Consider the following 15,200-nt stretch of genomic DNA (forward strand, 5'->3'; position numbering starts at 1 on the left):
GTTGAGGACAACTGTTTATAAGTGAGAGGGATGTTGCTAAATTGGCTTTATCTGACATAAAATAATTCTAAATGAATTATTGGAATTTTAAGTGAGAGGGTTTTTCTCACTGGAGACATCCGAGTACAGAGTATTTCTAGTGCGTCATTCAGAGTAATGACGGGAGCGTTGTGAAAGGGAATATCAGTAAGGCCACCAGGAACGGGTACTTCTGATGCGTCACATCATCGGGAAGAAGTATTTGACCATCTGGGAGCGGACATCTCTGATGCGTCATAGGATGGGTGACATAGAGCATCACGAAGGATATTGTAGCGTAAGTTCGGTAGTAATGGACTAGGTGATGGGTATTCCTGATGCGTCACAAGGTGGGTGACGGGTGCATCGGAAAGGGGATATCCATAGTCGGGAGGAAATTCCAAATTGTGTTAGAATTGTGCACAAGGAAAAGCAAGCACTTGAATGAAGATGGGTTCAGAGGAAACTTTGAGGAAAAAGCAATTGCTTCTTGAGAAAGCGGGATTGCTTTTCGGGAAAGGAGATGCTTTCTCGTGAAGTAGTCTATGTTTGCATCGCAACTGTGCATGTGATTGCAACCAGGGACGCCTGGGAAGTGCTGTGAAAGCATTGTTTCTAACTAATCAGATTTTATTGAGATTTTGGGCAGATTCAGACTATTTATAAAATACGCCGGCCGCCCACTTAATAAGTGGGTAGCTATCTGATAAACAAGGCAACAGATCAGCCATCGTCCTCTCTCTCTCTCTCTCTCTCTCTCTCTCTCTCTCTCTCTCTCTTTTTCTGGCAGAACAGCAAAAAAGAAAAACAAGAAGGAAAAAGAAAACGGCTGTGATCTCTACGCTAGCAACTATTTGTGCCCGTGGCCAAGAGTTATAAAAGCATCACATGCCCTCACTCAGAGGGGAGGATCAATTTTTGCAAGAAGGAGATGTTGCTGCAGAGTTCACCCGCAAAGAAGACGTTTGCCGGTGATGCCCATGACTATCCCAAGTGTACTCGATGTCGCCAAGACCCAGTGCGCGAGTTCCCTGGCGAAGAAGTGCCTACGGAGCGTGTTTCCATCGCGACAAGCTGCTGTTTTTCTCTGTTTCAGCCCATAAACGTCGTAGACGAGGCTGATTTACGGAAGGAACACACCTCTTTTGTGTGTAGGATTGGAAGAGAGGATTTTCTATGTAGAGATCTCTTCCGGAGAATTGCTTTTCGAGAACCGAGTTCCATTTCGAGCGTCGAGACTCTAAAGGTAATGATTTTCATGCTATGATCTCTGAGTATTTGATTGCAGGTGTACTTCCTCTTCGTGAGAAAGTAGGAGCAAAGGAAGGCATGAGCCTCTGTAGGAGAAAAGCGCTCTGAGGAACTAGAGCCAGATCAGTCCAAGGGTGGTTTCGTACCCGAGTTTGGGAAGTATGTAACAAACTGTTGACGTGTCGAAGCCTAAAGAATGGAGCCAACTTACAGATGCCGGCCGAGGGGCCTAAACCCTAAGAAGAACAAGCAGTAGAAGAAGTGTCACAGAGTGAGGACGTGGTTGCCCGAGTGCAGAAAACCCTAACCCTAATTTCTGCTAGAAACCCTAATTCTGAAAACCCTAATTGCTGAAACCCTAATTCTGGAAGCCCTAACCCTAAAACCTGCAAACCCTAATTTCTGCCAAAAACCCTAATTTTGGAAACCCTAACCCTAAGGCAGTAGACAAATTCCGAAAATTGCGTTGACATGATGACGTGGCAGGCTGTACGGATTTCCGCATTTTGCATTGGCTGATGACGTGGCAGGTTGTACGGATTTCCGTAAATTGCGTTGGCAGCTTTTGGCATTGCTTTTTGGACCAAAAGTTTTTGAAAACTTTTTATGTTTTTTGGACGAGAAGCTTTTGAGTTTGAAAGCTTTTCATATAAACTGCTTTTCAGGCCAAGGGCCTTTAAATATGAGGCTAGGGCTCATTCTCTGGCATGCTTCCTGGAGAAGGTGCAGAGTCTGGAGTACCGGCTTGTACTTTGATGATGCAATATAAAGAAATAACGAAAGCGGCGCCAAGGTTTGGGGCCAATACTCTGTGGGGTGGAATTCCGCCACTTCGTGTCGCGTGTCGTCTCTCTCTCTTTCAGTTCAATTGTTATTGAAGTGCTAAAAGTCTGTTCAGTCTGTTCTTTTCTATTGGCACGTGGTGCCCGCCTCGTGACAAAGTAGATCCACGGATCGAAGAGAGGTAGTCTCTCAAGTTTGTGATCCGCAAGTTGGTATTCCCAAGTAAGGACTTCGTGTTCAGGAAAGCAGAGTTGTTCTGCGGAAAGAGGACTCTGGAAATAGAGTTGGAAAAGAGAGTTGCAGGGATGTCATGCCCCGAGTCTGGAAGGTGAGATCCAAAAGCGAGAACCTTGGTTCTCAAGGATTTGGAATAAGGAACGGAAGTTCCTTGGAATAGTGTTTCGCCCTAGGAATCGGAAGCTGAGGCTTCCGGGAACCATCAAGTTTTATTCTAGAACGAACGTGGTAATACGTTCGGTCTAAGTGCGTTTAGACTTCTCCTCAGTAATAAAGATACCATTACCGGGGGGGACCAGCTCACCTTCTGGTCCCTAGTACTGTATCGATCTTCTCACTCTCTATCTCTCTCTCTATCTATTTCTCTCTATATCCTCTGGCTTCAGTAGAAAGTGATAAATCCTATTTATGCGAATGTATTATATATTGCTATGCGCTCTCGTTTGTGACAACGTTCTTGGAAGATCAAAGATAAAATCCAGAGCAATGCTTTCCATGGCTTATTTGGAATAGGCAGTGGCTGCACATAAACAATCGTGCCATCTGGTCAACTTTTATCTTCTTTCTAATAGAATTAAAATGGCCCTGCTTGTTGAACCTGCAAATAATGGTCCATATACCATCATTCTCTGTCGGCGTTCTGGGAAGATCAAAGATAAAATCGATAGCAATGCATGGAGCTTCGCGGTAGAATCTTGACTTGGGGTGTCCAAGTTTGTTACAGTGGTATCAGAGCATGGCCGATTTCTCTTCTATCGGGAAATCCGATCCTTTTTTTTGCGACACTTATGGATTCCAACAAGAATTAGTCGACTTTTTTTGCATCTGTTGATGCGAGAGGAGATCATGTAGAAGATTTTAATGACTTAATAGAGGAAGAGTACGGGCCACCTCGGCCTACTCAATACGAACTTCAAGAGATGGAACGTCGACAGCAGATTGACGAGTGCACAAAGCAGATGATTAAATTTACGAAAGATCCTCAGTTTGCAAATTTTTTGTCTCAGCAATCCATCGTTGAAGTGCACACTCAGTGGCTGAAAACCACCGAACCACCCATCAAACTCCTTCTCTGAGGAAGTTTACAGAACAAGAACCTCAAGAGGTGGTTGAGACCCAGATCAATCAGCTTTTGGACGCGAACAATCATTCCAAAAAGCAATTGAAAAAGCGCAAGAAGGGGACTGACTACTTGGGTTATTTGGGCCGTCAATCTTCTTTTGCATGCGCATGAAAGCAGAAGAAGCGTGTACGCTTTGAAGGACTACCCAGTTCCTCTTCTTCCTCTTCTTTTGACAGTTCTTCTAGCTCCTCGCACTCGAGCGAGGAGGACAGAAAGGGTAAAAAGCGAAGCAAAAAGCAAAGCTTCGGAAAGGGCAAGAAAAAGGCAAAAGAAATTCAGATTTTGCCCAGTTTCTAATAGCTCTTCAGGGGAGTCATCCTCTGACAGTTCGGACTCCGATGACCATATGTTTTATGCAAAGAAGAAGTACTTCTACAGAGCCAACGAATATGACTTCCTCGAAGACAAGAGCAAGAAAGCAAAAGAATGTAAAGGAGGTGGACAATCGATAAAAATTGAATCCTTTTCTGGATTCCGAGATGCTCCCAGGGCTTTGGCCTTCATCAAGCAGTTTGACATAGCTTTTTCTGGAGGGCACTACTCAAAGCACTCCAAGATTAGGAGGGTTGCATCTTTTCTAAAAGGCAATGCTCGAACATGGTGGTCCACACTTATTTTGAGGGAAGAAGCTCGAGTCAAGTGGTCAAATTCAGAAGGCTCTTTATTTCTTCTTGGCTGACCCGAGAGTACAAACGGGATATACGAACCGCTTGGAACCATCTTCGGATGACCAAGGGAGATTCTTTGGATGCTTATTGCGAGAGGTTTTGGGACTCTTTTCTACCATTCTCTTCATTTAAGAAGGTCTCTTTTAAGGAACAAATTGAGCGGTTTTGCTGCAAGCTCCCTACAGAGATCCGAGACTACTGCCTTGAACAAAAGTCAAATTCTATTCAAGAATTAATGGGTAATGCGAAACGAGGTTTCTCAATACATTCGGGAAATTTGACTTACCCCACTGATGAGATTCTCACTCAGAGAACCCGATAGACCTCCAACGATGAAAGTAGAAAGAAAAAGAGTTAGTCGAGTGATTGAGTAGTAGAGCTCGGTAGAGATGCTCCCATCGAAGGAAGAGGTTGCAATAGAGGATCAGATCTATATTAGCGAGACATGGGAGACACCCTGTGCAAACTTTCACCATGGAAGACATCGACACGATCATGCAGCGATCGATGCGAGCCATCTCCAGATTCTGATACACATATCCACCATTTTGTATCTGTTCTGTGAGATACTCACCCAGTTTTGCTATATGTACCTCTCAAGCTCTTGATACCCACCTTTTATAGCACTAGAAGTGTTTATGGTTAGGTAGTTTCTTTCTTTCTTTTTATCCAAACCTTGTATCAGATTCACCATGATGTAACTCTCTTGTCTCACAGGTCAATATGACCCTTAGAAGACGTTAATATAACATTTCATCTCTCTCTCTCTCTCTCTCTCTCTCTCTCTCTCTCTCTCTCCCTGTGTGTGTGTGTCACATGCACATCTAACCTTATGTGCACGTGGACAAGCTAACTCTTATTTTTAGGGTTTAGGACAACCTAGGATGTGTTTTGGCACCCTTGTCAGCCTGCACGGAAGATGTGCATGTCCATGCACTTTAGAGTAGTTGCATGCCCTCTGATTTGCGTATGGGCACAACCATTGTTTGCTAGGCGTAGGCATTGCGGAGCGTTCCCATCATACAGTTGCATTAGTACCCAACGTAGGTATTTATCTGCATGCAAAACACCTCTTATTAATAACTCATTAATAAGTGACATTTTTAGAAATCGTGGTATTTTTAGTTGCATTGCCTAACCGAGCTTTAGTTCCTTATACAAGTGATCCTAGGGGTCACTTCTCAAGCATAAGTCAGTACCTTGAGTACCATGATGCCTACGGGCTTATGTCATGCCTCGGGGCTTTGTAACTCGTTTACTTAATACAAAGGGCCCAAGTCCTTCTTTTCTTTGTATGTTGTAAGAGCATTTTTTGTTTGATTTCCTTGATTTTCATTATTCTACGTTCTTTCATTGTATTCCTTGTCTTTCCCGACTTCTTGTGTTCTCCGCATTTAGGGTTTTTGTTGTTAGTGGCTCTATTCTCTACTCGCTCTATCAGGTTTCTACGTCAAGCTTCAAATATGTAGTTTTCATGAGAGCCTGCTCTACTTTCTTCTTGGTGTTTCCTCTCCAGCTTTCGTCCTCAGGAGCCACCATCAATAAGCGGGCTGGTTTCTACCTTGGCTGATAGCTCCTTGTCAGCTCTAATGCAATGGTTTGTTCCTCATCTTGTGACATCCTCTTGTAGTTTCTTGGTGATGGCCGTTGCCTCTTCTCCCTCATCTTCGTCATTGGGTGGGGTGCTCTCTCGCTTCTGTTTATCTACTGCCTTGTGTTGTTAGATCATATACCAATTGGTGGGCAATGTCCGAGGCTAGAGCTCTTACAAATGCTCCTTGTCCTGTGCAGTGCTGGTTCCTTTTGGTGGTGCAAGTTTTTGATACATAGCAGCGAAGTATGCTTTTGGTGGAAGTGCCTATCTTGTGGAGGCTGCTGCCAACCTCTCTCCACTTAGCCTGCCATGCCTCTTTTTACTCTCTTTGAAAGAGGTTTTTTTAACCGTGGCTTTCAATTTTCTGCAATTGGCCATGTGGCTAGTTGTAGCCAGTTTGCAGAGTTTGCAGTTTCTCGCCTTCAGTCCTGGTTTGTAATTAGTGATGTAGTTGCCCTTAGTATTGACACCATTTGGGCGTTCTGAGGGGTCTTTTCAAGTAAATAGAACTCGGCCTCTGTCTAATCTCTGACTCACGAGAGAGGTTGTGAAAGGCAGAGCAACCCCGAGATAGACCTCCAAAGGAGAGGATACCATATCACGATCAAGAGGAGGTACCAGGGAAGGTCGACAGAGGTATAGAGGAGGAATGACAGTCGAGGAGCAGCCTGGGTTTTCCCAAGATAAGACAATCGAGCACACCTTGGATCTCTCAGAGATTCAGTCGTAGGTGCCTTTCATAGTAGGCAATGTTTAGGGGGAGCAGAAGAGAAGGTCTTCATAGCTTGCAGAGGATTTTAACTATTCAGCAGGCTTTGCATCTTCAACTGACTCCCAAATTCTGAGATCCTGTCTGTTCATTTTTTTGTTGTTGGTCCTTGGAGATCTCTACATGTCTCTTTGAGGAGTGTGTCACCATGCATGTCTTTCTTGCAGTTGTCAAGAGCACGTCACATTTACCTCCATCAAGAGAGAGCTATCATGATCAGATTTGGAGTGCAGGTGTTACATGTTGACTCCTTTTGGACGAGGGAGGCTGTCTATGATATCATTCAGGAGCAGACAATGGTGGAAGCCAACTACTTTATGGATATCAGACAATTTGTAGGTTTGTTTGAGAGTCAATTTACAGAGGCCTTAGGGAAGTCGGTTTGACTCCTTTTGGATGAGAGAGGCTGTCTATAATATCATTTGGGAGCAGACAATGTTGGAAGCCAACTACTCGATGGATATCAGGGAGTTTGTACATTTGTTTGAGAGTCAATTTAGAGAGGCTTAGGGAAGCTGGTTTGATCACAGAGAGGTGCATCTTGGTACCTTACCTTGGACTTCCCTTGGGTTTTGAGGTGGACAGTGAGTGTGTCCCTCCAAGCTCTCTTACAATTTGGTTATGCCTTAAATCCGCATCCTTTTTTGGGATACATCATCAAGAAATGCTGAAGCGGATGGGGATGATTTTGGAGGCACGGCCAAGGGGTTTCCGTGTCCCTTGGCTTTTGTGAGCTGCTATAGGGGTTTTTACAACGGATGCCTTATATCAGTCAGATACACAACACTCGACCTTTCATTTTTTACTACATCGCTCAAGGTGGATAGAACCTTAGGCAAATTTGTGTAGTAGTACTAAATCACTATCGAGATAGGTGCATTTCACCACCTGATTAGAGTATCTTTATACCCAAATGTTTCCTTATGGGATTTTTCCCCATGATCTCATTGTACATCTCTCGGGTTTTGGTCACAAGATGGGCACCTCGTGCCAACGGAAAAGAAAAGACTGAACAGACTTTTAGCACTTCAATAACAACTGAATTGAAAGAGAGAGAGAAGAGAGCACACGCGACACAGTGGCGGAATTCCATCCTAGAGAGTATTGGTTCCAAACCTCGGCGCCCCTTTTGGTATTTCTTTATATTGCTTCAACTGAGTACAATGTCGATACTCCAATCCCTGCACCTTCACACTGCAGCATGCCAGAGAATGAGCCCTCTGCACATATTTAAAGGCCCTTGGCCTTGAAAAGCAGCTACATGAAAACCAATCAAACTCAAAAGCATTTGGTTCAAAAACAGGTTGAAAATCAGCCATAACATAATTTTAGGAAATCTGTACAAGTGCCACGCAAGCATGTAGCGCAAAACGCGAAAATCCGTACAATATGCCATGCGAGCAAAGCTTGCGTAAATTGTAGAATTCCATACTGTCCATACAGTTGCCACATCAGTAGTCCACCATAAATTTCGGGATTTCGTACTTCTGCTGCCACATCATTAGCTTCTATGGTGTGTGTGTGTGTGTGTGTGTGTGTGTGTGTGTGTGTGTGTGTGTGTGTGTGTGTGTGTGTGTGTGTGTGTGTGTGTGTGTGTGTGTGTGTGTGTGTGTGTGTGTGTGTGTGTGTGTGTGTGTGTGTGTGTGTGTGTGTGTGTGTGTGTGTGTGTGTGTAGGTTGCTTTACTTTTAACCCCGTCAGACGGGAACCTTAAGCTGGTTGGAACTTCTTCTGCTACGTCTTCTTAGGGTTTGGGCTTCTCGGCCAGGATCTGCAAGTTGGCTTTGTTCTTCAGACACGTCATCAGTTTGCGACATCTCCCCTTCTTGAAAGAAAGTAATCGTCTGCGATTACAACATATCTGTAAAACAACTCAAGTTGGCTCAAAATTTCCGAGAGTTGTTCCGAGGGACAATCTGAGGGAGAACCAGTTTTCTCATTCCAAATCGGAGCTATTGATTTCTTGGGTCGTTGGCTTCCCAGAAGAATCTCATCCACTAAGGAGTCTCATTCTAGATAGGAACTCTTGATATCGTTGGTCCTTGGCTTCCCAGAAGTATCTCATCCAATAAGGAATATTCAGTGGTTGGCACATCATAATGCAACTCAAATGCTCACATATGCATGTCACAAAACATAGAAACATAAAGCCGCCGATGAACACTCCTCCTGCATAACCTAACAAGGTCAGGGCTGGGAGATATTCAACGACTTCCTCATCACTCCTCCCTCGTAACCTTATAAGGTCCGGGCCCGGAGATATTCAACAACTTCCTCATCACTCCTCCCGCATAACCTTGAAAGGTCCAAGCCGGGAGATACAGAGGCCTTTTACAACCAAACGCCCCCCAGACCGTAGCCTACATCTATTGGAGGTGGTGAGAGTAACCATTGCTCAGACTTCTTAATACTCCCCCCGTAAATAACCATCCACGTCCGAGCCATGAGTAACAATAATAATACTCTCCCCGTAAATAATCACAAGGGTCCTGGCCATGAGTAAAAACAACACTTCACAAGGGTCCCGGCCATGAGTATGAAGAAGCATTCTCAAACATCACTTCTCAATACTCCAGCCGAGAGTAAAATCACCAGTCATTGAAACTAGTATTAAAAGTAGAGTCAAACAATTCAAATCGGCACCAAAATAGGTTCAAAACAGATACCATCCATTTCAAACAAATTCCAAACAGGATCGCCAAACAAGTTCCAAATCGAACTTAAACTTTAAAAGCAATTTGGACGTCAATTGAGCTCGAAAAGTCGACTAACTTTCCATCTTGAAACCTGTACCAAAAGTTAGGGTTAAGTTCCTTCCATACGGTTAGCTGATTGTAGCATGATCCATCAGCTCTTGGATAGACAATGTCCCTATGGCGGTGATGGTAGTCCAAGACATAGCAATCACACTAGACCTCCAAGGTTTTTAGCTCGGGAAGAGACACGTGATGAGAGATGAGAAATTTCAAGTCGTAATCTGCAAGGGTTTCCGTGGCAAGCATCTGAGGACATCCCACTCTGCCAGAAACCATATAACTTCGGGCAAAAATTTTCTTGAAAGCTTGCCAAGTCCTTGGAGTGTGCGGCTTGGTAGCGATAGACATCCACCACTGCATGGCACTGCCTCTCAGAAAATTGACAGCTCGGAAAAAAAAAAGTTTATCCTTCTCTGCAAGTGATCTTTATGTCTTATGCTTTGTAAGACATGAGCGATGAAGATGGGAGCGCGCCCGCCCGATGCGCGATGAAGTAAGGGTGGCAGTGCCTAATAAGTTCAGGGCAGGGGCACCAAGATTCTTTATTTAAATCACGCCATCTTGCTCCGTCTGCGCTTTGGTAGGACCGGTATGCTTTCAGAAAAGCACAGGCCTGAAGCTTTGATACCACTGTCACAAGACGGGCACCACGTGCCAATGGAAAAAGACAGACCGAACAAACTTTTAGCACTTCAATAACAATTGAACTGAAAGAGAGAGAGCATACACGACATGGAGTGGCGGAATTCCACCCTAGAGAGTATTTGCCCCAAACCTTGGCGCCCCTTTTGGTATTTCTTTATATTGCTTCAACTGAGTACAATGCCGGTTCTCCAATCCCTGCACCTTCACATTGAAGCATGCCAAAGAATGAGCCCTCTGCTTATATTTAAAAGCCCTCGGCCTTGAATGAAAAGGAGTCAAACTCAAAAGCATATGGTCCAAAAACACATGCTGAAAATCAGCCACAGCGTAATTTTAGGAAATCCGTACATTATGCCACGTCAGCAGTCATCGCAAATTGCGGTATTCCATACTGTCTGTACAGCTGTCACATCAGCAGGCCAGTGTAAATTTGGGGATTTCGTACTTCTGCTGCCATGTCATTAGCTTCTATGCTTTGTGTGTGTGTGTGTGTGCTGCTTTACATTAGGCCCCATCAGACAGGAACCTTAAGTTGGTTGGAACTTCTTCTGCGGCGTCTTCTTAGGGTTTGGGCTTCTCGGCCGGGATGTGCAAGTTGGCTTCGTTCTTTAGTGTCTTGACACGTCAGCAGTTTGTGAGGTTTTCCCATATTTCTTGAATCTGGACAGCTGGCCGATTTTCATGTAATGCCAAGGGTCAAAGCCCCACGTTTATTAGAGAGAGAGAGAGAGAGAGAGAGAGAGAGAGAGAGAGAGAGAGATAGGTGTCTAATTTGGATCTTGCTACTGTGGATCTCTTATGTGAAGTGTGTAAGGGGAGGCAAAACATGTGCTACGCGTTGAAAATATCTCCATGGACCACTTGAAAAGATTGGGCGGGGGGATATCCGTCGGTGATGCTAATGGAGGGGCATGACTGCTTAAAAAAAGCATAAATGCAAGTGGCAATAGGCACCGTTGTTTTTGATTTGGAGTTCGAAGTGCTGAGGCCTCACCATATGTTTGTGATTTTTCAGGATGATTTCATGCAAAAGACAGGACTTGGTCCTCTTTCTTCTACTCCTGCAGATGAGATAAGGAAGGAGGTAAGTGATGACATCCATTGAGTTATGGTTGCTGGCTAGTTACTTCTGTTAAAATGGTACTTACCATCACTCTCTTTCCTTAAAATAGGCTACACGGATTTTCAAAGCTGTGTGTGTCAAACTAGATGCGCTTTCCCACTTTCATTTCACCCCCAAGCCGGTATGCATATGTATCCATCTTCTGGAAAGCAGTGTCTTTTTGAGCTATTTTAAAGTACTCTTTACTTGAAGGTGATAGAGGATATGGCTGTGCGAACAGATGTGCCAGCTTTGGCAATGGAAGAGGTCGGTCATTGCTGCTAAGATTCTGTACGTTGAATTTGTCTCTAGTATGGCTCATGTAACGCTTTTGAACAGGTAGCACCCTTGATGGTGTCAGATGCACAAATGCTTGCCCCTGAAGAACACTTTACAGGGGAAGAAGTTATGAAGGCTGATGCTGAGCTAAGTCGCGAAGAGAGAAAGAGGCGCAGAGCTAGAAAGAAAGAGAAAGCAAGAGGTATTACGCTTATAAGCAGTTGCACAGATACTAATCGATAGTATCTTGTCATGTATCAGTGGAGGCCAACTAATCAATTGGTGCTTATGAAATTAATAGTTGCAAAGAGAAAGGAATCTTACAAGAAGCCAAGCATTTTAACTCTTCAAACGACAAACCCCCAAGGGGCATCGGACTTTGCAAAGCGAAGAAAGGAACAGTCACATTATTCGAAATCTAATCAGGTAGCACCTCTTGTGATCTCACTAATTCAGTGTGCCACAGGTTTCATGTTTGGATTTGCTCCCCATTCGATGTCACATTTTCTTAGTGTAGGCACAGTAAATTACAAACTCTATTTGTAGTTTTTAAAGAGCACTCCTTTTAATTGCCTGCCATTTCATGCTTAGTTGCCTGCCGTTTAAGAGCTACTCTGCCATATGCTGTTAGCTCTAATGGTTCCTGTATCTTCCAGGTGTTTGAGCAGCTGGATGAAACAAATAAGAAAGGGAAAAAAGTGGTTGCTGAGTCTCTGGACTTGAGAGCTTCCTTTCTAAAGCTCTAGGGTACAAATCATTTTTGAATGTGTATTTTCTGTGTGTGGTGTTACTATGAGATTAACTGAATATGTGATACTTCTCAAGTCCACCTATTCGGAGTGCTTATGTTTCCAACGTGATGCTTTCCTTGAATCAGGTATAGGTATGATAGGTCCTTGTGGTGCATTTCCTTTACCAACCTTTACTATTATCCTTCTTGCTACTGCAAAACCCGACAAATCATATATTTATCTCAGCAAACTTTCAACTGGACTACTATCTATATTTATGTGCAATACACAAACAAAATGTAACCGATTCTGGTAGATATAATGTTTGGTCCTTTCTAAACCTTTAAGCCGATTTTTAGCAGCTGAGCCACTATTGGTGATGAATTTCAATCACAACCGGAAGGCTCACCTACGCTTGAGAAAGGTGAGGTAAACATCTCAATTCATTTGGTGAATTGGACGGATCGCGAACCATGCAAATCAACCAAAATCAAACTCTTGACCCAACCCCCTATTTATGTTAGAAGGTTCCCATTAAATTTCAATGAAATTGCAGTTGATTTTATTTCACTTCAAGCTTGTAAGTGTAAAATTGCACTTTGTAAATTTTTCAACCTTGTTATTAGTTGAAGAGCAAAGCACAAACGTTGAGACTTTAAAAATGATTTTTAGATTATAATCTCAAGGTCTAGTGAGAGCATTTGGCTTACTGGTTTGGATTGCGATCCACACAATTTAGATTGAGAGACACCTGTTACACTAAATATTGCGAGTAATGGGATCAAATTTGGGGAGTTTGATGCTGAAAAGCTTGATTGGATCTTGCTTCCCCCAATTAGGTCCAATTTTGCAAGATAGTCTTTATTTTATTCATGTTTGTGTCTAATCACACTAAGCATTAACACATAAATTTAGTGGGAAAGAAAGAAGAGAGTAGAAGAAGGCTATGGAGACCATTTCCAAGGTAGTTCAAGTCCAATGCTATTAGGTATCATAGAGCACCCTTAAGTCCATGGTAAAAAAATTTAACATAATAGGTGTGAAAAGAGTTAAAGCAAGCAAATTGGTTCAGTGTTGTAGAGAAAATAGATTAAAGTAATTGATGGCGATTTAGTTGTATTAGTCTCCCATTTCTCCCATTTTCTATCTTTGGCCACACATAACAACACATACGGCTCCGACGGAACATTCAGGAGCAATTTTTTCTTGAGTGAGCGTAGCTCTCGGACAGTGTTTATGACCTCATGTGGTTGGTTGTGCTTTGTGATTGGTAGTGTGAGATTTTTTGATGTTTTGCTCAGAAGCTGAGTTTACTTTGCAATGCTAGTAACAATACTTAATTGACGGTAGTAACATAATCATAGTACTTAATTGATGGTAGTAACATAAACATAAACATATGTACTTTGCAATGCTAGTAACAATGCTAGTGAACTTAATTGATGGTAGTAACATAAACATAGTACTTAATTAACTTTGCATGAACAATACTTTTGCAAGAGAGTGTTAGAGAACATGACAATAGATGAAGACCGGATTTACTTGGAGCTGGTACCCCTTCCAAAAGACGTTTGTATTATAGATTCTCCCATAAAGAGGGACTTTGTTACAATACAACTTTTGTGTTCCTTGTGACCTTGATGATGCTTTGAAGATGGAAAGCTTCATGTATTACAAGCTTAACATGAAGTCTTAGTCTGAACGCCTCAAACACCTTAGAAGGTGAAGAGAGCTAGCGTGGAATGAGGGTAGGGAAGAGGAAGAAGAAATATTCCATAGGAGAAGGAAATAGTCCTTCACTTATCATCACTCTTCTTGCTTAGCATAGCATAATAACATAGTAATGAAGATGAAGAGGATGGCAAGCTTAAGCATTGAAGCATGGCTCTTGGTTGGATTTGCATTCCATAGCAAAGAGTGTTGGTGTAGGCTCTCCACTTCTCTTACATTTTGCACTCCACATAATGAGAGAATGTGTGTGTGTGTGTGGGAGAGTATACCCTCCCTCTCATGCTTGGTCCACACCTCTCTCTTCCTCTCTTGTATTATTTTATTATTTTCTTTGGACATGTGTCTTCTTCTTCCTCTTTGAGAAAAATAACTTATTTATTTGTTGCTATGTATTTAAATTCTCATTGGACCCCTTTAAAACCTATCCAATAGTATTCAAACATATCATATGAGGGCCACATGTGGAAAATCATCTGAACATGTGTCTTTTATGCTTATGAAGTCATTTGGTTGAATGGAATACTTCAACGACTTATTCAATCAATCATGACTCGTTCATATCTCTTGAGAGTTCTCTTTGAATTGAATACTTAAAGAACTTTAATCATTTAAGCATGTGAGAAATACTTCAACCTTTTGGATAAAGTTTCCACTAAAACTTAGCAAGCCAACAAACACCTCATGCTTGGGTATGATTCCCACCTAAGGATCAGTCCTAACTTGCTTAAGGTCAAATGACTTTAACATTAACTTTTGGAGGTTTTTAATAAAGCTAACACTAAGGACTTTTAAGCTCGATTACGTAGCATTGCTCTTTGGTAGACCATCTCTCATTTGGACCCCTTTACCATTGGCCCTGTGTTGAGATAGATCCGTAAGCACATGTCTATATTCTAACCCTTGTTCTTGTTTATTATCTCACATTAAATGATCAGTTTAATATGAGAAAATGATCTGGGTTGGTTAGATATTAGATTTTATGACATCACCTCTCTCTTGAAATCATAGTGGTCCTCGACTATGAGGTAAAAGAGATAAATGCATAGCCATTAGTTAATTTGTTTTACTAGGTAGAGGATCTCTTTTTATCTTATGACATCATTTCAAGATGGATGACTAATCTATTTGGTGCTTGGGAGACATAGCTACCGCAAGCATGTCTGCTCTTTAGTCCATTTCAACCTCCCAAGTAGAGTGACAAATTCTTCATGGTGCTTGAGAGACGTCGTCATCACAAACATGATTCTTAGTATGTATACTACTTAAATTTGTGCACAATAAAGAGAATTAGTCTTATAAGACAAAAACATTCATCATTTAAAAGAAACATATATAGTTGCTTACTCTAATGTAGCATTATAAGCGTTGACAAAGTTCATATTGTCCCTAAGCTGGATTCCTTGCATCCATCTAGCATCTTCAAAAGGATAATTTTTGAACTTAATAAGATATCGTCTGATAATCTTACTATGTCGTATGTATACCATTTGTAGATCTATTTATTGAGGCACGAA

General features: G+C 42.4%; 1 protein-coding gene across 2 annotated transcripts in view; it reads left to right on the top strand.

The window, feature by feature from the left end:
• The window catches only part of LOC147428717 (U3 small nucleolar ribonucleoprotein), a 37,027-nt gene extending 24,722 nt beyond the window's left edge, over window positions 1–12,305 (top strand). The window contains exons 8-14 of one of the 2 annotated variants that reach the window (XM_086496661.1): window positions 10,859–10,927; window positions 11,016–11,087; window positions 11,159–11,212; window positions 11,285–11,426; window positions 11,526–11,650; window positions 11,881–11,971; window positions 12,102–12,305. In XM_086496661.1, the coding sequence (XP_086352787.1) occupies window positions 10,859–10,927; window positions 11,016–11,087; window positions 11,159–11,212; window positions 11,285–11,426; window positions 11,526–11,650; window positions 11,881–11,970 (552 nt within the window). In that variant the 3' untranslated portion in view covers window position 11,971; window positions 12,102–12,305. Of the gene's footprint in view, window positions 1–10,858; window positions 10,928–11,015; window positions 11,088–11,158; window positions 11,213–11,284; window positions 11,427–11,525; window positions 11,651–11,880 lie in introns of both variants that reach the window. The other variant, XM_086496660.1, reaches the window with a different exon arrangement.
• The last annotated feature ends 2,895 nt before the right edge of the window (window positions 12,306–15,200 follow it).

This window comes from Adiantum capillus-veneris, chromosome 23 (assembly GCF_014529385.1).
Source record: "Adiantum capillus-veneris isolate H3 chromosome 23, ASM1452938v2, whole genome shotgun sequence".
NCBI classification, from domain to species: domain Eukaryota; kingdom Viridiplantae; phylum Streptophyta; class Polypodiopsida; order Polypodiales; family Pteridaceae; genus Adiantum; species Adiantum capillus-veneris.